The 27,055-nt window shown below is 37.5% G+C and overlaps 1 protein-coding gene across 2 annotated transcripts in view; it reads left to right on the top strand.

Moving 5' to 3' along the window:
- Positions 1–3,912: 3,912 nt before the first annotated feature.
- Positions 3,913–27,055, top strand: part of FBXL4 (F-box and leucine rich repeat protein 4) — a 32,257-nt gene continuing 9,114 nt past the window's right edge. The window contains exons 1-6 of one of the 2 annotated variants that reach the window (XM_072408678.1): positions 3,915–4,031; positions 7,014–7,148; positions 8,698–9,293; positions 10,704–11,049; positions 16,597–16,841; positions 26,259–26,472. In XM_072408678.1, coding sequence (XP_072264779.1) covers positions 8,782–9,293; positions 10,704–11,049; positions 16,597–16,841; positions 26,259–26,472 — 1,317 coding nt within the window. In that variant the 5' untranslated portion in view covers positions 3,915–4,031; positions 7,014–7,148; positions 8,698–8,781. Of the gene's footprint in view, positions 4,032–7,013; positions 7,149–8,697; positions 9,294–10,703; positions 11,050–16,596; positions 16,842–26,258; positions 26,473–27,055 lie in introns of both variants that reach the window. The other variant, XM_072408676.1, reaches the window with a different exon arrangement.

Genomic DNA, 27,055 nt, shown 5'->3' with positions numbered 1-27,055 from the left:
CAAACACATACCAAACTTGGATTCATTTGTCCATAAGACTTTTTCCCAATCTTTCGGAGTCCAGTGTCTTGTTTTGATCATCTCAGTCTCTTTTTTGTATTCCATTCTCGTATAGGGCTTTTTCTTGACAGTTCGCCCTAGGTCTGTTTTCCAGAATACCCTTTACTGTAGAAGTTGAAACTGATGCTTTGTGGGTCCATTTTAATGGATTTGCCAGTTCGGACCTGCGAGGTGTCGGTTTCTCAGACATCACACCCTCAGATTTATCCACTTGTACACTTGTGGACCAGGATTTTCCACTCCTCTTTCACATCATTATATTCAGTTAGTCCACATCATTATATTCAGCTGCTTACATGGAATAGTTTTTTTCCCCAGTGCAAGAATAGAGAGGAGTTCCAGGAGAAAGTTCTTTGTTTCTGCTAATGTTGCATCAGAGGCCAGTCAAACCCACATTTGCTGATGCAACAGATACTCAGTCTGAAGAAGGCCAGTTTTATTGCTTGTTTAATTAGTGTAACAGTTTTCAATTGTATTCATTTTCTAATTATCAGTTAACCTTTTACAGCAACATACGTGCATCAGTGCACACAGCATTTCACAGAAACTCAAGACTCACTCTTCATTTATACAAACGCGACATTTCCAGCTACCATAGTCATTTACAACAATAACAGTGGCTGGACAGAATTTTGATGGATTTGATGTTATTTTAGTAGACAAAACAATTGATTTCTTTCAAAAACAAGTATATTCCTAAGTGACCGAATACTTTTAAACAGTAGTGTATATTTTGCAACAAAATTATTAAAATTAATTTTTGAAAGAACTAAGCAAAGGACTTTGTGTTTTTACTCCTCATCTCTATAGCATTCTACCTAGCTCTTAATGTCACATACGCTTTAATGATATTGGTAGACTGACATCTTTGCTCCTCTCTTCCCTGTTCTTGCTAAAAAATGAGCTGAGATCTGAAGAGATACAAAACAAAGTAGGATTCTTTACCTAAAAAAGCAGTGTGTTTCGCATTTAACAAAATGTTTGTAAGTTTCCGGTGACATGCAAATATAAGCACGAGTGTGCATTTTGTTTTGGGCAACACCCAGTGATGAAATGCTTAAAAATACTAGAGCTAATTCCATGGATTCTGGCTTACTCAAACCACCTGAAAGCAGGAAGGTTTTTATATGGTTTTATGTTTCCCACTTTTCAAGGTTCAGGATAAATGAATCTTCAGTTATAGGTCTAAAACATATAGTAAGTGTTAAGATTTTCATGAAGATCACAGCAGGTAGTAAAGCAGGACTTTTTGGTTCTCCCCCTTTCCATAATTTCCGTGTATCGCCTTTAGGATTGGTACCTAAAAAAGATCCTGAGCATAGACTTAATTCACCACTTGTTGTTCCCCTAAGGGGACTTGTTTAATGATGGTATTTCACCAGACATCTCAGTGAAATGTGCATCATTTGACAAGGCTTTAGAAAGAATTAGACCATTGGGTAAAGGGGCTATGTTAGCAATGGCTGACAGAAAATCAGCTTCTCATTTCTCTTTGTCATTATACAGCCTTCTGCATTCTAGTCTCTAGGTTTTATTTTGATGATTCTTTTTCTTTGACAGACCACTACCTATGGGCTGTTCTTTGTCCGGTCATTACTTTGTAATGTTTTATTCCTTCCTAAAATGGTTACTTAGGCAGCATTGCCAGTATGGGGACATAGAACATTATTTAGATGATTTTTTTTTTGTTTATTGGGGCAGCTTCATCGTCAGAATGCCTAAAGTTTGTTTTCTACTTTTTCATAAATATGTGCAGCAATCAGGGTACTGTTAGCTGAAGTTGGTTTTCCCCACTACATATTTAGATTTTTTGGGAATCATCATAGATACATCCCTTATGGTATTTAGGCTGCCAATGGCAAAAAAAGATAAACTAAAATGGTGCATAAAATATCTGCTCAGTTGCAAAAAAACAAACTTGAAGTTTATGCAGTCGCTATTAGGTATGCTGATGTTTGCTAATAGAGTTATGCCTATGGGAAAGATTTTTTACAGCATTTGTGGTTGATGAAAAATTTTCCTTGTCCATGGATGCGGCAGGATTTTGTGTTTTTGCGACAGTATGGGGCACTCATTGGTATGCTGGTGTATGGCAAAAGAGTTGGGTAAAGAGAGGAAAAAGCTCAAACATAGTGCTTTTGGAACTGTTTCCAATTGTGGTGGCTCTTGAAATATGGGGTCAGATATATAGGAATCAAAGAATCCTGTTTATGACTGATAACCAAGGGGTATTATATGCAATAAACTGTTTGGTATCCAAATTATTCGTAACAGGAAGATCCCCGGCAGCCACCTTAAAATACAGGATACTGAAATTAATTCTAGGGTACTTACTTTGAAGATTAAAAGAAGCAAAACAGATCAATTGGGGGCGGGTAGATTGGTGAAGATTAAAGTGATTTTGTCTTCTTCAATATGCCCATTGTTTTGTTTAATAAATATTTGTTTTTAGACCTCTGCAGGCTGGTCCTCTTTTAACTCGTTTGAATGGAATGCCATTGATGAAGTTCCAATTTGATGCAGTTCAGAAGAAATGTGTGGTGATAGCAGGGTTAGAAGTTACGAATTTCCTCCCACTCTTTCTGCATCTGTGCTGCAACTGAAGCAGCTTTAGGCAGAAGAGGACTCTGGAACTTTCAAGATTTGAAGACAGTTCATGAGAAAGAATGGGCTAACATCACACCTGCGCAATGCATTTGACAAGTTTCTTCATACAGGAGGCGTCTTAAAGCTGTCATTGGCAACAAAGACTTTTCTACTAAGTAGTAAATAAATTTCAGTAAGCGTGTTCAATACTTATTCTATGTGCCATTCCATATTATTTGCTACCGACATCTCGTATACGAGATGCTACTGACAATTCTTAAAAGTTTCATGTCAAAAGCCCATTCATAAATATATTTACTGAGAAAAACGGCGTCCAATACTTATTTACCCCACTTTATCTTGCAAAAGCGCTCATGTTTCCCCCAGAACATCCCCTGCGATCCCATGCCTCGTGTCTCCTCTTGGCTTTCACATTTCCCCATAACTTTGCCAGTGACCCCATGCTTCATATCATGCATACATGCCATGTTTCCCCATAATGTCTCCTGAGACTCCATTCCTCATGCCCCCTTTATCGCCCATATCTTCCCGTGGCCTGTGCCTGATGTCTCGTCTTGGCTTTCACATTTCCCCATAGCTTTCCCTCTGACCCCATGCTTCACATTTTGTCCAAGCACCTACGGTTCCCTATCCTATCCCCTATGCCTCATGTCTCCGTCTGGCTTCCATGTTTCTATATAACTGCTCCAGTGACCCTCATGTTCCCCCGAGCTCCCACTTTACAACATGCCTCCTGTTTCCTCACAACTTCTCCCCTGAGCCCATGCTTCATACCACCCCGGAGCACATATTTCCCCATCACCGTGACCCCGTGCCTTATGTTTCCTCATACCTACTCTGTGACCCTGGGCCCCCCTGACCTCCAGTGTTTCCACCTATAACCCAGCCCGCCATACATACACCTGTAATTGAGTGACTCAGTGTCTTTTTCCCCCTTCGTAGCCCTCCCACGTTACCCCGCACCTCGGTGACCTGTAATGTCACTAACACTTCCCCCTATTACATTGCTCCGAAACCTCCACTGCTCCCTCATGAATTCGCCCCCCTACACAGCCCCTCGCACTGCTTCCGGTCTATGCCCCGCCCTTTCTTCTGTTACTCTAAATTCCTATTGCTTCTCATTACTCTATATTCTCGCGCAGCCCCGCCCCTTCTATAGCCATAGCAACATATCAACAAAAAGAGGTGTGCTGAGAGATCCCCCGCACGGAGCATGTGCGAGCCTGGTGTACGGGGCGGGGCGATTATGATGAGGAAGTGAGCGGTGTGTTCTGTTTTCACCCCAACATAGGACGTGCATTGTACTCCATGAGAGCAGCCACACTGGTTATCAGGGAGGACGATCCACAGCCACTGGGACTCTGGTGAGGATGTGTAAACCTCCTATGTGCTGTATATAAGGCTACATAGACATGCCATGGTAAAGCTGGTCATACAGGGCCTGGTTACACCTCACCTGCAGACTGGGCATGTGTTGTGCTATCACCAGCAGTGTGTATGCATGATGGGCTGCATGTGTCATGTCACTGTGTGTTATTCACTATACATGGCTGACAGGTTCCTATGTGCTACTTTTATTCCTAATCAAAGTAGTTTTTTTGCTCATCCCAGTCTACCCATCACTCGCCAGTTCTGTTAATAAATCATGCTGGGCACTGTGTTACCCTCCTAGGTCTGCAGTCCATGCCGCTAGCCAGCTCCATTTATAGGTGACCATTCAGTAGCCTCTTGCTGGTGTCATCACTGCAGACCCATCTTTGTAATCCTGAGAAGACCTCGCCACTGAACTGCCAATAGGAAGTCATCACGTAGAAGTGCCCGGACTGCTGAAGTAGGACATTGTCCCGTATGGAGAGAGAAGTCTCAGGACCGGAATGTCATGTGACCACCAGATTGGACATGTAAAGGGGTGTTTAGATTTATTTAGATGCCGGTGATTACTTAAGAGGGGTTCTGTGGGGGTTGCAGGTTGGAGCACAACGCTAAAGCAAACCTATTCATTGTCCAAAAAAACTTCTAAGCTCAGAGAAGTCATTCTCAGATCCTAAATGGTGCTGAATACTGTCTCCCTGCCTCGAGCACTAATTACATGTTATAATAATATATATATATAATTTATATTCATATTTTGTACTCGTTGGTAATAATATAGTGTAAAGTAAAGGTATGTATTTGTCTTACTGAATCATGTGCTCTTCAGATCTTTATTTACAGCTGTTCATTAGAAACTTAATCAGGAGAAGAGCACAGTACTGTTTGTGCCCCCGGAGAGATGAAGTGTAGGGCTTTCTTTTTTTGTAATTTGTAACATTGTAACTTTATTTTCATTTAAAAAATTTAAAGGTTAATGAAAGGGTAAAATGTGTGAAATATGAACATGGTAGCTGCCATTGTTGATTTGTTGTTGAAGGTGAAGGCTCTCGGGCTGCATTGTTATCCTGGCTACAAACTTGTTAGCCTGCAAATAACCTACAAGCCACAACCTGCAAGCTGCCTAGACCTTCTGTCTCTTTGACAGAGTCCTGTTTTGTGTTGTTTGTGGTTCGTTTTGTAAAGATTGATGGAAAGGAGTGTTTCTTCTCAGTGCTTGTTAAAATATAAACACAAATTGATAAATCGTAGCAACTGTTGCTCTCAGAGCTTTGTGCCGATTCAGACCCACAGTTGGCCACAGGCTCTGCCACAGCCTAAATAGTTCCTAACTGCCCCTTTTCAATAAATAGGAGCAGTTAAGAACTATTATGTGCACGAGACTGTGACTGATCATGAAGGAGTTCTAGAAATCAACAAGTCGTTTTAGACCACACAGTTGCCCTCTGGAGGTGTTTACTGGGGTGGGGTTTGCCCCTTGGGGCCTTTACACACTGTGTGTGTATATGTATAACCTCCACTTTTTCTAACTGGTGGCTTACAATAAACTTAATCCATTTTTACTCCTAAAGCTGTGATCACGACACTCAAGTCTCTGCGTCTTCTGGCGTCCTGTTTTTCCAGTGCTAGTGTCCTTCTTTGGGTGTCCATGTCAATGCTTTTGTGATGTTGGTGCTTCCTATTAGCAGTTCAGATGCAGGGGCCTTTTAGTATCCAGAAAAGTTATATATCAAACAAAGGGACTGTCAGGGACTTTATATGGTGGCACCTAGTAATCTCACTGACATTACTGGCAGTATATCTTACTTCAAAAAGTGTTATAAAACAGTGATAGGTTAGTAGAGGGTTGGGAGAAAATCTTTTTTGTTTTTGCCAGGAAGTTGGGTTCACAGCTAAACTTCAGACTGAAGAAATATTATCAAAATACAAGAGACATGTATTCTTACTTGAATTTTGGTTTTATTAGTGCATTCCTTCCAAACTGAAGCCAGGACTACCAAAAACAGTAAATCCAGCACACTTTGAAACAAACCAGCAATAAAAAAACTAATCTTTTTTTTTTTTTTAACTACTTAGAATAAAGACAAGTTTTTGTTGCATATATCAAATACACATGCTGCGTCAAGATGCCTCTGATAAGTGTGGTCCTAACTCTAAACTATCCCAGCTATGGGCCATTGAACTGGCAATGCACATACGTAAAGGAAACCCTTCTTCCTGAAAAAAGGTCCATACATGAAAAGCCAAAACCAAAATCTTTGTTGTCCCTCCCCCTAATAAATTAAATGTATGTGTATTACTTCTGTATTATTATTATTATTATTAATAATAATAAACAGGATTTATATAGCATCAACATATTACGCAGCACTGTACATTAAATAGGGATCATATAAATGTAGGGTATTACTGGTATTGCTAACATCTGAACTTAACCCTTACTTACTTGTCCCCATTCCCTCGCAGGGTGCCGCCATCTTCTTCTTTCTTTACTACCTCCTTCCCATCTTCAGCCTTCTTGATTAGCCTGGCTGAAATAACTCTTGCACAGGGCAGGCGGGAATTCATTCATTAACCCACACTGGGGAAACCAGGATTGCCGGTTATCCAGGCAACCAAAGCTGATGCTGCACATGCCAAAAACCCAGGGCATTCAAACAGGTGGGTGAGATTATTGCTGAAAGGCTCTTGCCTGCTCCTTTCTGCAGTAACAACCCGCCTGATCATGTATTCTTCAAAGTTGAACATCAGTTCCACTTAAAGTAACCACAGGGTGAAATGGTCTAGGAGCGTTAAAAATTCAGAACAACAAATGAGAAAGTGAGTGGTCTGTGCTGTCCATACACATAGTAATATTGGGGCAACTTTGGAATGGAGTTTAACTGTGTAAATCTAGACGTTCATACCAGGCTGACACCCAGCTCACTTGTTCAATGAAAAGTTACTGCTGTGTCTGTTTTCTTTTTGTCTTATAGAACTCACTATTGTTCAAGCTATAGTACAGCTCAACTGTCCGGCACATATTTCACCTTTTTTAAAAATGCTGTGACAAGTGTTATATCCCAAAGTAACCGCACAGATCCGACCCTATTGAGTCAGAGCAATGAAAGGTATATTCATCCGATCTGCTGTCATTAGTTATTGCTCCTGGCCTTATGTAAGTCATTTAATATGTCAGAAAATGCCTGTAAAAAAGGCTATACATTTTGTGTAGACTTAAATATTGTATTCAGACAATTTTACCCGCCAAAGGATTTGTGTTTTGTCTTTACTCTTCAACTCTGGCAGAAGCCCCAATTTTTTCTGATGACTGTTGAGCTCTTATGTATGTCATTCAGCTCTCTTCCATTCATAGAATACTCCTTTTACTACAGCACACCGTATTGATTCTTTCAGTTTCTTTTCCCTCCTTCAGTCTGAGTTCTGCCGTAGAGAATTTGTAAGAAGCCGATACCTAGTTATGTCCTTCACTTTGCTTCTATACACTGTTTGTATTCACTTCAGTATTCTACCATGACATACCTTTTCTGTATTCAAAAACAAAAAACAGTGCTATTATTTTGTTATAAATAATATTGTATTATTGATTATTATGATTAATTAGCCTAATTTGATTATTATCCCTATGTTTATTTGCGGTATGATAGAACATTTCTGAAAATTAACACATATGATATGATGTTCTTATTTATTACTCCTGTGATATTTTTACATATATATGCTATCCCTATGTCCTGTAGTATACACTGCTTAGTATAGTACAATATTTACTCTAAATGTTCTTCTTTTAACCTATAAAAACGAGGAAAGCTTAGACTAGAGAATGAAAGCTCCTAAAGCATCACTTACACTTTTTTTTTACATACAGCATAACTGATACCCGTCATCCCCAGCAGCATCACTTAACCTCTCTATGGCATAATATTGGGAGTTATTCTCTCCCTTACTCCCTTGTCTCACTCTATATTCAAGGAATGTTACTGCGGAGCCTTCCTCTATTACTTAGTAACCCCCCCTAATCAGGGTGTGGGGTCACTGGTGGGAGAGCATTTCCCCTTTACCCATTAATAGAAGGTGTATACTGACTGGGGGCAATCGTGTATCCCCTCACTTCTAGATGCCCCATATGCAGCAGTCTGCCTCCTATTCCCACTGCCACTATGCCCCATACATGCAGATCAGTGCACATGCGTTGTACTGTACACATACTTGTATTTGTCTGGTTCAGGGGACACAAAGCCAGCTTTCTTCTGTTCCTGATTAGTTCCGTTAGTTCTATGGTTGGACCAGAGTCTGTGGCTTCTGAAGTACCAATATGTTATAAGTTCTATTTTTGGTGCATTTTGGAAAGTAAAAAACTCGTCTTTTACTCCAGCATATACAATGAATGCCATTGTTCCCCTAGGGACAAGTCACTTTTTACCCCACTACCCTTCATAGGGGCAAACATGAATGCTTAGGTTATAAATGCATAGGTTACTTGGTCAATTCATGCTTTTGCCTGCTTAAAAGAATTCCAATGTTTAAATATTGCTTGTACATTTGACAGTCATTTAATGGCAATTAAGTAGACCAATCCTTATACATTTAATATCATCTTTATGTTTTTTAACATTTAATGTTCAGTGCATTTCCTAATTGTTTTCTGTTTGGTTTCAGGGATGTGTTTACCAGGTCATCTCTCACTTATTGCCAGACCCAAGTTAGAGCACACAGTTTGCTTTTCAAGTCTCTTTCAGATAAATGTCTTCTTGGTTTCCCATGCTAACAGTTCTGAGCATGTTTTACTATATTTGTCTCAGACGCCGGGCCCGGCTAGCTAGTAGGGGAGATATGATTAACAGCCGCAGAGCCATTGAAACAAACAGTCGTGCTATGCCAATGTGTGTTGAAGCTGTCCAGTATGCCAAAGAAATCCTGGATTTCAGTTCTCATTATGGAAGTGAAAACAGCATGTCATATACTATGTGGAATTTAGCAGGGGCTCCCAACGTTTATCCAAGTTCAGGGGATTTTACCCAGACTGCTGTGTTTCGGATGTATGGAAAATGGTGGGATCAATGTGCTAGCTCCCCGCCTCCTTTCAACAGAACATCCCCAAGCTTCTTCAGCCAGGATTATGTAGAACTTGCATTTGAGGAACCTGTTTATCCCACAGCAGTTCACATTTTAGAAACGTATCATCCGGGATCAGTGGTGAAAATACTTGCTTGTTCTGCAAACCCTTATTCTCAGACCACACCTACAGAGGTCAGGTAAGTAAAGCTTTTCCTCCTAAAATCCCCCTAAAATTGCAGTATTTATTGAGCTACCTATTATTGTTAATTTGTTACTTCTGTACTGTAATTTGTATGACAATATTGATTTTTGGGCTTGAGTTCAGCTGTCATATTAGAAGGATTGACTAGCCAATCCCCGGGTGTAGGCATATTGAAAAGTAACTACAACATAATATTGAAGGTTTTGTGTCTTTAAATTAATTCAGTATTATTAATTCACTGATATGTGATTACCAGTAAGATAGTGTACACTGCCCAGCAGTGGATATACGCAACATATTTTTCTTTATATGAAGCAGTTTCCCAAAATTCTAGATGTTGCATCCCAAAACTTATTTAAATTAAAAAGTAAATTACTGTATTCCCTTGCAAAATGCAGGTATTAGTGATAATTGACCTATTAACTCGTAATTGCTGTGTCCTATAAATTTAAAATAATTTTGCTTCTTTAATTTTAATTAGACTACGATAACTGATCACTAAATTGATGCAGGAGTTTTTTCAGTCCTAGTAGCCTCCTTGGGGGGGAGGGGGGTCATATTCCAGCATCCCGGATTAGAAGAAGAAGATTGCTAACAGGCAGGTAAGCATTTTTTTATTGCAGAAGGAACATCACCTTTGCTTTCTGCAATAAAAATCCTGTCTGCTTGTAATTTTGAAATGTGGAACTATAGTTCCACTGCTAAACAGAGACTTGTGGAAAGTTTCAATGTTTGCAGTTCATCACCACTAAATACTTTGTCAATAGCTGAACACTATCCCTGTGCATGGTATGACAGTATGCTAGAATTCTAGGTTGGGTCAATCAGTCAGTCATTTAACATTCTTAGAAGAAAAGGCATACCATTTGTTCTTAATTTTCCTGATTCATCACCTGTTTGAAAATGTTTGTTTGCAGTCTCAAATGTATTTTTTACCATGCTTAGAGTTAATATTGAGAAGAGATGTAAGCTGTCCATGGTGCTGATCAAGTATTGCATTAGGAGTGCAAATACTCTATCCTCAGAGCTATCATGATGGTCCCAGGCACTCAGGAGAAGACAAGTAAGGCTGAACTGACGTCCAAATCACTTCTAAAAAATTGGCAACTTAAAAATGTAAAGTAAAAATGTAAACACATTTATAGCTGCTATAGTGGCAATGAATTTGTTTACGTGTCAGCGATATCACATTGAACAGGGTAAACCCGTAGTTTTCACTAAGAAACATTTAGAATCGAATCTACACCTATGTTACATATAAAACTATGTGAATTTTTTTTGGTTTTTTTATGTGTAAAATGTTTTATTTTGGAGTAATTGTAATGTATAAATGCAGAACAATAGTTAAAAAGTGCATTATCTGAGTAATACATAGGTGTACTTATTATGTCTGTTCCGTGTCTAGATGGGAAACTATCTGGTCTGGGGAACCTACGTGTGTGAATTCTCCACAAGCCCGCCAGTTCACACCATGCATAAAGGAAATAGATTTTCCAACAAATCTCCTTCGCCTGGAAACAAATGGTACTCTTTTGGATTATTACACAGAACTAGATGCTGTGGAATTACATGGAGTGAAGGAGAAACCTATGCTTTCCTTAAAAACAGGGAAAATTGACATGAACGATTTGGATGACGATGAATATGAGGGTAAAGACGGCTGTGGAATAGACTGCCTTAGTAATCAATTTAGTAGCTCCAGCCTCAGGGAATGGACAAATAATGGCTACTTTGACAAGCTGCCTTACGAGGTAAGCATATATATTTTTCTCAGTAACATAGAAGTGTGTATTTCATTACCATGGACTGAATAATGGATGCAGGTTTTTGTCATTACCAATTTTTTAAGATTATTTTTTACCTGACCTCATACATGTAAGTCTAAAGAAAAAAAATAAAATTATAATTTGTTTTAAAACCTCTTTTGGTATTAACATACACTCACCAGCCAATTTATTAGGTACATATTTCTAGTGCCCTTGTTTGCTTTCAAAGCTGAAAAAATTCCTTATGCCATCAATAAATGAGATACTGGAAACATTCCTCAGTATTTTCACATGATATCTTCATGTAGTTACTGCAGGTCCATGATGTGAATCCCCCATCTCACCACATACCAAAGGTGCTCTGTTCTATATGAGATCTGCCCTTTGAGTACCAACTTAAGATGTTTTGAGGTAAACTGTGGCATTCAAAGGATGTTCAGATTGTACTAAGGAGCCCAAGGTGTTCAAAGAAAATATCCCCCACACAATTACACCACTACTACTAGCCTGAACTGTTAACACAATAGACCTGATTTAATAAAGCTTTTCAAGGCTGGAGAGGATACACTTTCATCAGTAAAGTTGGAGGATCCAGCAAAACTAGAATGGATCGGCTCCAGGATTGAAAAGATTGCTAACAAATAGCAAATTACTTTTAAGAAATCCATTCCAGGTTCACTGAATCACCCAGCTTCACTGATAAAAGTGTATCCTCTACAGCCTTGAAGAGCTTTATTAAATCAGGCTCAATGTATGCAGGATTTATCCATTCTTTCATGTTGTTGATGCCAAATTCTCACTATACCATCTTGAGAAACCAAGACTTGTCAAATCAGGCAATGTTTTTTCAATCTTCTTTTGTTCAATTTTGGTGAGCCTGTGTGAATTGTTTCCTTGGGTACCTGTTTTAGTTTACAAGATTGGCACCTACTGTTGTCTTCTGCTGTACCCCATCTGCTTCAAGGTTTATTATGTTGTACATTCGAAGATTATCCTCAAACTTTGGTGGCAACAAGTGTTTTTTTTTTAATTATTGTTGCCTATCTTTTCAAATTAATCAACAAAGCATTTTTGCTCAGTACTCATTGAGTATCTTCCTTTTTACAGATTATTACAGATTTATTTTTGTAAACCCTACAGATAGTTGTGTATGAAAATCTCAGCAGATCAGCAGTTTCTGAATTACTCAGATCAAAGCCACCTAAATCATCTTTCTTCCCAATTCTGATACTGGGATCCTACTTAAGTAGGTCATCTTGACAATATCTATATGCCTAAATAAATTGAATTGCTGCATGTGACTGACCGATTTGATATTTGCATTAACAAACAGGTGTACCTAAAAAAGTGGCCAGTGAATGTATTCTAATTCTTTTAGACCAGTATTAAGTAGTATAAAATTTATAGTTTTACAGTATAAAAGTATAGTGGGGTTTTGTACTTTTCGTGTCTTTATTCTAAATTGATGAAGCTCTCACTTTTACTTATTTTTTGACAGTAAATTTTGATTTATTTTTGTTCTTTTTTTTTTACTGTTCTTATGCAGGAAAAAATGATAGATAATTTAAAATTGAAATATGCTGTTTTGTATTTACAGAGTCATCATTCTTACATGCAGAATAGTAAAGAAACGGGTGCTCTTAAATGCCTGTCCCAGCAGCAGCACATCTTTGTTCTGTTTGAATGCTGGGTGAAAAAGGAAGTGAGCCTGTAAGCTGTGACTTGTCTCCTCTCCAGCATGTGACAGGGCTGTGTGTCCCAGAGCCACTTGTCAATCACCAGTACTGTCACGTGGAACAGATATGTATATGCTGCTGATGAGGCTGCTGTTAAAGCTAACCTGTTTCGTTTCCATGAATAGGCAGTGCACAGGGTTGTGATAATAGTGGATCAATCCTTGTGAGCAGCAGTAACAGCTGTTCAGAAGAACTTTTGATCATACCTATAGTTAAACTGACCCTGGTAGCTTTTTAGGAAGTTAGCAGCTAGAAAGGTTAGTATATGCATTCTTTTTCTAAACTGGTAAGTGATCATGTGCTGACAGGCACACTTTAAGTATAGCAGAAGAATCATGTTGCCAGGCTACTTCATCTGTATGAAATGGGCACTATGTCTGTATGTTATATTGTCAATGAATTAATAATGCCTAAGTCTAACATTATTTTTTCGGCTCATTGGGTCATATTGTCATGAGTTTTCTGTAATAATGCAGGCCAACTGGCCTGTTTGAGACTAATGTTCCTGTGAGATGTGACTTCTCTAAAATTGCAAAATAATTCTGTTTATTTTTTTATTTATTCATTTGAAAAGAAAATGCTGCAATGTATGTTACCTTAAAAAAACATCTGGTCCTTTTTGGACATATTTCTGATTGGCATAAGTTGTCTTGCTGCCAGTGTCTTCTGGAATGTGGCCACAAAGCAATTACGACACTAGAATGTAAATAACTTATGGCTGTGCAACTGCAATGTCTAGCAGCTATTTTCTGCAGTATAAGGCTAAAGCATTACAGCTTTATCGCTTCAACAACTTGTTAACATACTTCTGAAAATTATAGTCATCTAGGTTGCAGGTATGCTGCAGGTAAACCCAAGAGTGAAGTCTGATTTCTGGAGGTGAATGCTCAGTCTTGGTCAGTGATTCATATTGTAGTCTTGGGGTCTGCATGATGGCCAAAGTGCTAGTGTTTTAAGATAGAAGCCCCAGTATCTCTTTCACAAGAGGTCAGGTAAAGATCTCATATCAATAGTTGGCCCAAACCTATACCTACCTAGCAGTCTTTATAGGAAACAATTAAGAATGTTAGAAGCCCTGTCCTATATTGTTCCTCATCTGATAGTCTTGCACCAGCAGCAGATCATGTAAAGGTATGTGTAGCACCACAACATTCCCACATTATACACCTACAGCTTGGTCACAACATTTATGTTACTGGCATAACTTCATTTCACTAGACGTATGTCCGTTTTGTGGCATACATTAAACTTGTTAGACTAGTTCAGCTTTGTGCTATACAGAATAATAAATAAGAAAAAGTGGTGTCTGCAAAGAAGAGATGTCATTTTGAAAATTCTTAAGAATCATGAGTGTCAAATGGTTCTTCGCTACAGTTTGTGATTTCTGTCGCTGACCCCTGTGTTACTATGGAATGTAGTAGTGATGTAATGGCTGGTGGATCGGTTACTAGCATAAATATCAAGAAAAGGAGAAACCACTGACTGCTTTGCATAATTAATCAACCCCTTGGACTTGGACTTTGGTATTTTTTGTACTTAAACCTGGAATTAAAAATATTATTTTTATATTTATTTATAATATTGATTTATACAAATTGTCCACAAAATGTGGAATAATTTTCTTACAGAATATTTACAAGTAAATAACTGAAAAGTCTTAATTGTATAAGAAGGTACTACAGAGCTAGTCTCTTCAGATTTATTACCAGACTGGTTAAAGTACTGCATCCAATATGCCCTTTTTGTGTTCAGACTTTAGGTGGTTGTAATTTACAATACAGGACTATTGGTCCTGCAGTGTGGATGGCGATGTCACACGTAGGACCACAGCATGGAGTGTCTTAGGGAGGAGGCTACGGGGTACTTACTGGTCACACAAAGGTAGAATCTGTGGTTAGGTCTAAACGTGCTAAGTATTTTGTGTAGTTCCAATGCTAAAAATCAATCAAGATCTAAAAGTTACATCGATTTTTATCCTACAAATTAGGTCTACTAGAAAGGTTAAAAAAGTGTGTTTGTCTTCGCAAATTATTGCCTACGAGTGATTTCTTTAAAAAAAAAAATCTTTGAGTTTATGTAGGAAGGTGTTCCCCGATGTAACAAACCTTATGTGATGTGTGGTAGTTATACCTGACGATATTGTGACAAACAACAATCTAAATGCTCTTGGTTGTCCGTGAGCATATCTGTAGGGATGTTCAGAACCTTTTCTGGATCTGGATAATGTTCAAACGAAATGAACAGTGGTGGAAATGACAACTGCATCCACAGGGAGATGTGGTCAAAGTGCAATTGGATTTCTATCTTGCTAGTTTAATATGTGGATATTAATCAGACTTCGGATACTTTTGCACTCAATTCATAAGATGGTTGTGTTCTGAAATTACCTAATTTAACAATTAGCCTTTAGGTTAGGGCTATGCATAATATATGCAGCAAACAAAAAATAATCCAAAAAATTTTTATTTTACCCAGCCAACATGGCAGATGTATAAATGTCAATAGGACCACTCCAAGTACCATAAAGCTACATTTACCGTATTTGTTGGACCATAAAGTCACTACTGTGTTGATTCAAGACCTCCTGCATGTAATGCAGGAGACCCATTTTCAGACCCATTTTTCAGACCCATTTTCCCAACACTTCCACTATGGAAATTGGTAACTTTGTAAGCAGTGATAGAATAAGTTAAGCATGCTTCAGGAAGTACGGTTTCAATGAATCCCTGATGGGCTCCATGAAATGTGGCTACAAACAAATTTATCTTTAGCAAGCTACCATGATTGTTCAGAACATTTGTGTCCGGCACAATAGATTGGACCAAAGTTGTCTTTGTGTTGAAGACAAGTTAAAAAAATTATGCCACTTATCTAAAAACTGTTCAACACTAATTCAACATTTAATATTCAGTTGAACTAGCCCCCCCCCCCCCTCATGTCAGCCTTTAACGCACAGCTTACGGTACTACTACCTACTGTAGATGTAAGACATAACATATGCATATGTAACAGGCAAATTGGCAGCTGTTCTATGCATACCTAATTACAATTTATACAGAGAAGGAACATTTTATCGCATATTACTAGGATTACTTGCATCAACCTAAACATTTACCACTCCCCAGTGTGAAGCCTTAGTCACTGAATTTTAACCCTAACACTTGCCTAACCCCATAATAATCCCTAACACTAAAGTAGCACATCTGCATTGAACTTCCCAAAGACCACTTTACCAAATTCCAGGTGAATATGTGCCAAAAATACTAGTGCAAATCTCCAGGAGCTAGAAGCTGCTGATTTACTATACACTAGGTACAAATAATTGTTCTCTGATTAATTTCAGTTGTCTGAATTTGTTCTGTAAAATTAGTTTTGTGTTCTTTAAGATACCTATGCTACATACTCCAAGCTACTTCAACCAGTACATTGTGCCAGCCAATATATATTCCTTCCTATTCACTTCATACTGCTGCTAATCTCAGTTTTTAGGACTTTCAGAGCCAATTAGATAGATGATCAGAAAAAAAATCTAAACATTAGTGTACAGTACAGATATATTATTTCATAATCCTTGAGTGCAACTTTACTTATAAATTGATTTTTCTCCTGACTGTACACAGAAAAGAAAATTAATAAGTAGTGGACCTTTTGATTGATCTGATACTATGACTGCACATTTTATCAGTGAGTTCTTTGCATTAATATGCTGACAGTAACAGAGAAAAATCTGCATTAGTGTAGATTTGCATGACAGCTAACATTTTATCTTTTGTGTTTATTATCGTTTATCTTGCAGCTAATACAATTGATCATTAGCCACTTAGCACTCCCAGACCTGTGTCGCCTGGCGCAGACATGCAAACTTCTTTATCAGCACTGCTGTGATCCTCTTCAATACACTCAGCTAAGTTTACAGCCTTATTGGGCCACTTTGAATGATGCTTCTCTGGAGTACTTATTGCCACGATGCACACTAGTCCAGTGGCTCAATTTATCTTGGACTGGAAACAGAGGCTTTATCTCTACCTCAGGTTTTAGCAGGTAAGTTATTATTATTTTAAATCTAGTTAAGTCTTTTCTTGCATAGTTATCATTTATCATTCATCATGCATCAGTTTGTATTATAGTTTAATGGTATTTTATTATTTTTCAGTAACTTTGAATTTGTCGTACTATTGATCTATAGTTACGCTTTAAGGTCATTTTAAATTGCTATTATTATCTGATGATGCTGCCAGTGCCTTCTACCTAGAATGCTTCTTGTGTCAATACTAAACAGGGGCTTCAAATCTCTTGGTTTCATTGTTACCATGCATGGTATCTCCTGGACTCAGCAGTCCTCTTGATAGCGTGTTACATTGATATTCTTTATAGCAATTGCTTTACCCCTGTTCTGCCCAGCATGGAATAATTGACATTGGCTCCTGTCTGAAGTAACCCTGTCAGAGTTTACAGTGCTGCCAGTTGGCCTGCTCTTACTAAACTATGTGTGTGTTGGGAAACTGGCTGGGTGCTATAGCTTTTACCATGCCCTTTTGGAGCAAATCTGTGCCTATATCAACTGTGGTCATGTGATATGTCAATTTGCATACATTTTTGAATTTTGCATTTTTGTAATGCTTCCGAAAGTTTAATCCATGAGTTTTAACGTTTTATATGTGTCTTTACAGGAGAAAACTTTTGTTTTAGACATTCACATTTCTTATGTTCATTTTCAAAGACCACATTATATTTTTTCACATACAAGCAAGTGTTTAATTGGTCACCTAAGAACTGATTAACCATTTCAGGACATGAATGAAAATGTTGTTGTTCTTTAATTAATCCCCTTGGGCTGCTTTTTAGAAAACATAATGGCCTGGTTGCTGATTTCTGAATAGTTTTGTGCTGATACCAAAATTGCTCGAGTAACTGTTTTGGGATGCAGTGTCTTTCCAAGCTTCTAACCTTGGCAAGGCTCCTGGACTCAGCCAGAGGCAATGACATAATAATTAAAAATCACATCAGTCTTTTAACAAAATGTGAAATGGTGATTATAATTTAATAGACGTTCTAGAAGATTTTGTAAAAAGTTTAACCACCTTGCTATTTTCAAACCATCATATCCTGTAGCAAAGTAGTTTTACATTCTTAACATTTTGAACATTAGTATTGCAGTATGCAGACACAGTAGATTGCTCCAGGCATGTAAATATCCAGAGGCTAGACTGAAGGATATTTAACTTATTGATGATTTTATTTATTGATGAGATATATATCTAGTTTGGCATACATAGATTTCCAGCCATATGAGCTTACCCAGCAACTTAAAATAAAAACTCTCTTCCAGTTTTGCTGAATCCTAGCTGATGTCGGCATGTTGTATGGTATTGGATCACATTTTTAGCAGGCTTACAGTACATTTCCAGTAAGCACCAAACAAGGAAAAATACAAAACTACACTACAATCACTATTGTCTATAAACATGTTTTTTATAATTAGATATAATTCCTTATCTGGTTATATGCAATTTCATCAGACGATTCTTGTCCGATACAAGTTGTCAGGCTTGTCATGGGCGGGATTCTGATGTGTACAGAGGTTGTCCAACTTTATTCATGGATCCGTCCAGGCAAACCTATAAACACCAGAAGAACAACCACAATGGAAGTGAAGATGGGCGAGTATAGCGGAGTGCCACTCGTTTTCCCTTCCCCTCTTTATAGAACAGAACGACGCTGTATGTACAGCGCTCATTCGTTCATCTTTCAGTTTTTTGTTGCTGGAAACGACTGTGAATGAGTATGTGTGTACACAAGTTCAATATTGAACGATGCATGAATGAGCGTTGTACATACAGTGCTGTTCTGCTCTATGAAGAGAGGAGGGGGGATAACAATGAAGTGGCACCCCGCTGCGCTTTCTCCCCTTCACCTCTACGATTGTTCATCGTTTTTGGATCCGCAAGGACAGATCCATGAATGACGAACAAAGAGGGTTGTACATATGCCAGATTCTCATCTATTATCAGCCCTGAGGGGATTATCGAATGAGAATTTCCTGACATGTGTACATAGCCTTAGTTTAAAGCATACCTATCTTACACATTTGAATATGGTTACCTGTTTACCCGCCAAGTGCTTAAAATTCCACACTAGATAAATATTACTTTCATGGCGTTGTATATTGTACTCGTATTATCTATGGCCTCTATATTAGGCATTAAAATATAATTAAAAATTATTCAGTATTGAAGCTCTATTTCTATCTATCTATCCGTTCCTGATAAAAGCAAACACTATGGGTCAGGTTGCCAAGTAGATAATACTTGTAGTAACCTTTTAAGTGAACAAAGATAACAGGTCAAACCTTGGATTGGGCAACTGTGGTTCCTATATTCGGAGCTAGTCACCTATGCTGGTAGGTAGGTAGGTTTTTGTACCCCTAAAGACATCTGATTAGGAGATCCATTTCTGAGCTAAAATTTTGTTGGTAAATATAGGCCGATAATTGGAAGATGTTAAATAGATATTTGTGACAAAAGAGGTTTCCTCTAAATATTCCACAAACATCTCATAAGGTAACAAGTCATGGATGGCATTATTTATGGACTTCCAGTAGTGGAAATGTCTGGGGCACCTTTACTGCATATGCAGCAAGTCTTCAAAGCCTATGGAATAGGAAAAACTGAGTAGGGATTTGTAAGTGGGTTAGAGACATTTTCTGCGTTTTACTCTAGTCTTCTTGTAAATGTTCTTTGCAACCCCTTTTTCAAGACTGAATACTATGTGCCTAACACCAAGGGTAAGACACAACTGTGGAACCACTAGGCCACCTAATCATATTGTTTTATTTGTTTTTTTTTTTTTTTCTTCAAATGAACTCTTAATATCAACTTTTAAACCAACTCTGTGCTATCCATGTTGGATAATTATGAAGAATATCAGGTAGCATGGAAGCCCTAGTAATAATAATTAGATTGACCCATTCCTATTAGTGAAAGTGGTCACTTGTCTCGGTGTTTACTTTAGTGAAATCCTATGTAGTGCATAATTTGTCTACTGGTTAAGACAATCTGTGTGACTTCATTGTAATCAACCAGTAAAAGGTAATATACTATAATCTGGCTGTTTTTGAAAAATATTATAAATCTAAGTGGTTACCAGAAGTTAAACAAGCTACATAAGGACAGATTGGACCTAATTTATTAAAGCTTTCCAAGACTGAAGGAGGTAGACTTTCATAGGCGAACCTTGCTGGATCACCCAGGTTCACCCATGATAGTCTATCTTTTCCTGTCTTGAAGAGCTTTAAAAAATTAGACCAGTTGTCTTAGTCATTGATATTGATTTACAAGCATTGGAATAAACAAAACCAAAAAGCAAAGCTGGAACAGTTACAAGTAGTAGCCAATTGAAAAGATGAAATCCTGTTGGCTACTATGGGAATCTGCCCCATGTTGGCTTTACTTTCTGTTTCTGTAGTTTTATAAATGATCTATCACATTGATAGGTATGGTTTATTAATTTTGTGCAGGTTATATGTAGCATACAGCATTTGACAAGTCACACCAAATCAACATTTCTGTGCGCACATAATATATACAACAATGTAACATTTGTTATACTGTATGCATTCACATTAAACATCTAACAAAGCCACAATCAGTTTTTTATGTCTGTCTAAACATGGTAAAAAAATAATGGGTGGCTAACCAAACATATGTAAATTAAAATCTTGTTTTGCCTTCTAATAGTTCTTCTTTCCGCCTGTTATATTATGAAGTGTTTACAGTGCAGGTTTCTCCAGGGCAACATATTACTTGAAGGCTTTACCTTTTTCTTTTATTGTTGAGGAAAAAAACTATTATTTGAATTTGCAAGCACAGTTATGAGACCAACCAGAGCTGTCATTTTAGTACCAAGCTGAGTCGTACTTAGCTAGTGAAAACTACCTTTAGGAAGCACAGTGAATGTGTGCAATTGGCAACCTTACATAAAGGTCTAGGAGGTGTGATCACACCATGAGTGTCTTCATGCCAGGAGAGAGGAAGGTAAGAATTACACCTTTGCTAATTAATTCTTTGACAGGTTTTCTATGTTGCACTTAAAAAAAAATCCATGCATTAGCATATTTACCTCCTGACCGCCCCACACTGAATTGATGCCATGTTCTTAGAGTAAGCGTGCTGTTTACCTGAACTTCCATCCTTGGTTTACACAATGGTGTCATCACACTCTGTTATACAATATTATACTGTATAGGCACAGCTTTTAAGTAAAGAAGTAATGTGAATGTCTCCTTTTTGCCATTCAGATTGTAAATAAATATGTCATTATATGTATCATAAAAGACACATTGGTCCTAATTTATTAAAGCTCTCCAAAGCTGCAGAGGATACACTTTCATTAGTGAAGCCGAGTGCTCCAGCAAACCTGGAATGCATCCGGTCCAGGATTTAAAACATTTGCTAACAAAAAGCAAATGACTTAGAAAATCAGTTTCAGGTATGCTGGATCAACCAGCTTTACTGATGAAAGTGTATCCTTTCCAGCCTCAGAGAGCTTTATTAAATCGGGCCCATAAAGTTACCCAAGTACTTTGATCAGACTGATGGCCATCAAGTCCTACCTCTCATTCTTTGCAGTGGCGACATTTTTTACCTACTACATATGATGGAACAGGTATCAGGTATAAATCAGCTATTTGTCATCCTGCTGTTTAGTTTCCCAGAGGAAATCATGTTTTTTATTTGTTTAACTCATTAGCTGTGAAGACTAGTAATAAAAATACCTGTACATGCATTTCTATTGACAGACAGACAGTTATTCCTCATACCTAAAAATCTGAGCCAGCTTCCTAAAAGCAGTCATAAAAACACTTCTTGTATTCAAGGAATCACATTTTTTTCTGGGGCATTCATGTTACCTGAAAAAGCGGTAACAGAAAAGGTGAAGTCTATAAAATGGAAGTTTAAGCAGCTGTTTACAGCATAAGCACGCACTTCTGCAGTCTCTTCTCAGCTGCACACACGCAAAGGTAACAATGTACATATTGTATTTCTATGCAGCATCCGGGCATATAAGTAGAACTTGATATCTAACAGGATCAAAAGGTGAGATATTAAGATGCAGTACATTTGTAAGAACTCAAATATGGACTAGCTTCAACAAAGCAGAAGAAAAAATGAAATGAGACTCTTTTACTGTTAGTGCATCGGTAATACATTTCTACAGTATGGTATATACAACTATCTTCCGGACCAAAACTTGGATGTGCTTAAACAAAGCTTTTATCTATCCATCGACAAGCTATATTGATCTAATATTACTTTTTTGAGATAAGACCTTCCCTTAAAAAAATTCAGTAACAAACATAAGCCTTTCAAAGATAAAAAAAAATGATATATTATTATAATTTATGCTACCTTTTTTTGTTTTGATTATTCTTTATAATACTAGAAGCTTCTTGTATTGGTATTCCTCCTTCTAGTTTAGAAGCCATTAAGCATTTTCTTAATTAAAAACAAGCAATACTGCTATTTTCTTCCTGTACCTGTCAACATGTCTTTTAATACAGTACAGTATTTTGAAAAAATTCAATTACTCCGTGTGAAACTGGCAGGAAAAATTTATGACAAAGAAATTATACAACACTCCACATTGTTCCCAGTCAGTACATGAAGTTGCTTTTTATTTAGGTAATTGAGGAGTGTAATTAGAAGATAGGCTATAAAATTGTTATTAGTGACATAAACACAGCATGGTTCCTATAAAACATCTTATAGTCATCATATTATACAACAAATTCTTACTAAATATTTAGTCACCCCTTGTAAGGTTCACTTATTTATAAAATGCTACTTTTTGGTTTGTCATTGTTCAGAATAATTTTATAGTGTAATGTTAAAACTTTGAAGTTCCCTTTTGTGCTAATGCCTATTGAGCCTCTAAAGATGTCCAGTGGTATTTGGCACTTGTTTGCAGCAGATCCTTTAAGTCACACTGCCTATATTGGCCTTCTTTCCATAGTAAATTATGCTTCCATTTCTTCACCAGGTAGGTAAACTACACACACCCACCAGATCACCAACCTGATTTGAAACAAAGCATAATTCATCAGGCCAGATTTTTCCATTGCCCTATGGTCCAATTCTGATGTCCACTTGCCTAATCTATGTGCCCCTCTTAGTGGACAGGGGTCAGCAGGGGCACCTTCACTGGTCTTTTGTTATGCAGCCAGTGGCAATACACTGTTCATCTTTTATCTCATGGCAAGCATAACATTTTCCAGTAACCTCTGCTACAATAGCTTATGTGTAAGATCAGACCAGACAGACTACCCAATTGTCCATTTTTTCAGTTGTCTTTCAGTGTTGGGTGCTTTTGAAGGAACACCCACAAGACCTGCTGTTCTGGAGATCTTTGGACCTGTGTCCTGTTTAGGTGTCACAATTTGTCTTTTAATAAAGTGACTCAGATACTAATGCTTCACTTTTTCTTTTTCTAACGCATCACCTTCACAAACTGACTGTTCACTTGCTGCCCAATATATTTCACCCCTTGGCAGGTGCAAGTCTGGACTACTGTAACATCCTCCTCTCTGGTATTCCACTAGCCCGACTGTCCTCTAAAATCTATTATAAATGCTGCAGCCAGACTCATCCATCCTTTCCACCGCTCCTCTTCTGCTGCATCATTTTGGAGTTCTCTTCACTGGCTTCCATTTCACCTGAGAATCAAATTCAAACTCCTGTGCTTTGCCTTCAAATCCCTAGACAGTTCTTGTCCCTCTTACATTTCTGACCTGGTAAAAAATACTCCCCCAGCCGCTCTCTCTGCTTTTCCAATGACCTGCTAATGACTTCCTCACTCATAACCTCCTCACATGCAGGGCTACAAGACTTTTCTAGAGCTGCCCCAATTCTCTGGAATGGTCTTCCCCGTCCTATTGGGCTTGCTTCTACTTGCTGCTCATTTAAAAGAGAACTCAAAACCCATTTTTTCAAACTTGCCTACCAGTCTTCTTCTGTTTTTTGAAACCTTCTTCTTCTGTCACTACTTCTCACCACTACATATCTCCCCTCCTTTTGTGTGTTTCTTGCCCCACCTTCTAGATTGTAAGCTCTTAGGGCCAGGGTCCTCTCCTCCTGTGTGACTTGTCTGTATTTGTTTGTCATTTGCAACCCATATTTAATGTACAGCGCTCTGTAATATGTTAGCGCCATATAAATCCTGTTTAATAATAATACTCTGTATTCACATCATCTGTCAGTGGTTTTAATGCCTTGGCTATACAATGTATACACTGTAAAATGTTTAGGAATACCTAATTACAGTTTTTATTAGAACATACACTGTTTATTGTCTATATGTACTCTTACAATAAAGCATTGAACAAATAAACAGTTGGACACAAAAAAAAAAAAATAAAACCTTGAAATTGTTTTGTTGAAATTATAATTGAGGAGAAAATCTCTTCTAGGTGATCTTCATACATTGCAAGGGTTTTAGCAAATAACCTTGCAGATGACTTTTCTGTTCTAAAGAATTAGGTGTTTTACCATATCCTTTGCAGGCTAATTCCTTAATAGGAGGGTCAGCTTTCGGGAAAGCAGTGAGCCAATGACAAAGGGAAGAAATTACAATTCTGGAGGCATTCTGTACACTGATGGTGTATGGAATGCCGCCAGACTGCCATATTGAAAGAAAATGACTCTTGACAGTTGCAGAAAATTACAGTGGTTGCAAAATAAATGGAAATGTTGTATATTATTCTTTTTAACAGTTATCTAGTTATCAAGTGTTATCTAAATTTTGAATGTACTAAAATACCTTCTATTGCAGATATGAATCTACATTCTTTCCACAATGTGAATCATAATATGTATACATATATACATTGAGTATACATTTTGCGTTTTCTGATTGACTCTTTTGGACACACTTGGTACCATTAGGTTTTTTGGATGATTAAAATAAGTTCCAGAAAAGAGACTGATGTGGTGGCATAAGCTGTATTAGCAAAAAAATCTTATTTTATTTTTAATTACTATAGTCTGTACAATATGTAAGAGTAAAGCAAATGAAAAATTATCCTCTATGGTATTTTCAGTAAACAGTTGTTTGGGAAGCACGCAGTTTAGGCATATTTATAGATTGAAAGTTACAGGGAGGGTTCACATCAGGGTGGTGTTCATAACATTCCTTGCTTTGTTCAACCTCCCTGCCAGCAATCTTGGCTAATCTAGCAGATGCCAAGGGAACAGACATGTTGTTTGGCATTTCCTAGGACTCACCTGAGACCTGGTGAGCAGCCAAGAATCTTCTTTACTAATATTAATTAAAAATAAAGAACCCGCCAGTATTCTGTGTAACAGATATCATATCCATTTCTCACCAATCCTTCATAAAGTATTTCTTAAATTTAACAAAGATATGGACAAAGAATCATTGTAACAATTGTCTTCTGTTCACTGATCTTCAGAATATTCTTCACCTTCCCCATGGAAGGAATTATGTTTGTGTTCCAAGTATACTGAATGGTAACTTTAACTAATTGCAAAAGTGTACAAAACACCTATATAATCCATCATTATTTTCCTGGATCAGATGCTATACCTTATTTTTTGTAAATGTATATTATACATATTTTCTATGTAACCCATCCAAGAATGTGATCCATTCTGACCTTTGTTTTAGCTCAATTCTTAGCCTGTAGACCAGCGCATGCAAAATCCTGGAAACAGGCAACTAAGAGAGCATTTAGGAAAAATAATCAACTGTTATCAGCTTGTCTTGCATGAACTGCCCAAATATCGTATTGGGCCATTAATATTTTAGTGCCAATATTTTGACATAGGACCATTGAGCACTTATAAAATATAGCATTTCAGGCCAAATAGTTGCAGCAATTTTTTGGCCAAAATGAAAAAAAATAAAATAAAAGGCTCAATCGCTCCCCCTCTGTACTGGTGTCTGCCGTGTGATGGTAGAACATAATCAGGCTGTAAATTTCTCTGGGTTGTCCATTACTTAGCTGAATTCAAGTCTTCTTTATTTTACAGTGATCCAGTTTTAGTATGGACAAAATAATATCTGTCATAGGAGACATAAGCAAAATACCATTGCTGAATTTTTTCAATTTTGCCAGGCAACATTGCCAGGAGTAGAGCCATCAATGGCACCCTATGTTTTTGTCTTTATAGTATTACATGGGATGTTTTAAATGATATTTTTATGCATTAACATATTCTTCATTCTTCCATTATAATTGTGCGGTTAGGAATGTGTGTTTCACTTGATGCCTGGTGTTGACGAGTTACAATACTGTGCTGGTAATCTTCACAATGCCTTATCATTTGAGAACTTGTCTGTATTTTTTATATTTATTATCAAAATATATAAAACTTCACTGCCACCTTTGTTTTACTAATATGTAGCCATGTTAAAATTTTCCCACCTTCTGTTCTTTCCTAGACTGTTAAAAGTGTGCGGCTCGGAACTTGTGCGCCTGGAGCTGGCCTGTGGCCACTTTTTAAATGAAGCATGCCTGGAAGTCATTGCAGAAATGTGTCCAAATCTTCAGGAATTAAATCTCTCCTCTTGTGATAAGCTGCCACCTCAGGCTTTCAGCCATATCTCTAAACTCTGTGGATTAAAACGCCTTGTTCTCTACCGCACAAAAATAGAGGTAAAGACGGTCTACTCTCGGTATTAATTTTAACTAGGTGGGAGCATTTATCACATAATGTTTGTGTGTTGAGCAACAGAAAAATGTCAGCGGAAAAATGTTTGGTCTGACATAACCAGTCTCTGTGAATTAAAAATTACATAGCAACTTGGCAAACCCCGGTACTTTATATTCTATGATCCTATTAGCTGTTTGAAATTATGTGTTTTGCAGTCTTGTATTCAGCTTTAGGGCATTTATTTTTTTTTAATTTTTCAACATAAAATCTCTCTATTTCATAAAACAGATTTAAGAATGTTGTCTCCTTAACCAAAGAACAAGAATAAAACTAAACCTTTATCACTATCACAATAGGTAGAGACTAATATAATATCATGTACCTAATACCATGGCACTTCAATATTCTGGGTGTCAATTTATTTTAATGCAGTGGACACTCAATTTGTTGGTGTCACATATTGTTTCTGAGTATTAAAGGGAAGGTTTCCACAAGTGTAGGCAGAGGAGAATAGTAAGAATATGGTTTTCTTTAACAGCAGGCATATATTTATATTAATTTATAAGCATAGGTGTTACCCTTGCC

Source organism: Pyxicephalus adspersus, chromosome 4 (genome assembly GCF_032062135.1).
Source record: "Pyxicephalus adspersus chromosome 4, UCB_Pads_2.0, whole genome shotgun sequence".
NCBI lineage: Eukaryota > Metazoa > Chordata > Amphibia > Anura > Pyxicephalidae > Pyxicephalus > Pyxicephalus adspersus.
The sequence above is the reverse complement of the archived record's forward strand: the minus strand, read 5'-3'. Positions and strand labels throughout refer to the sequence as shown.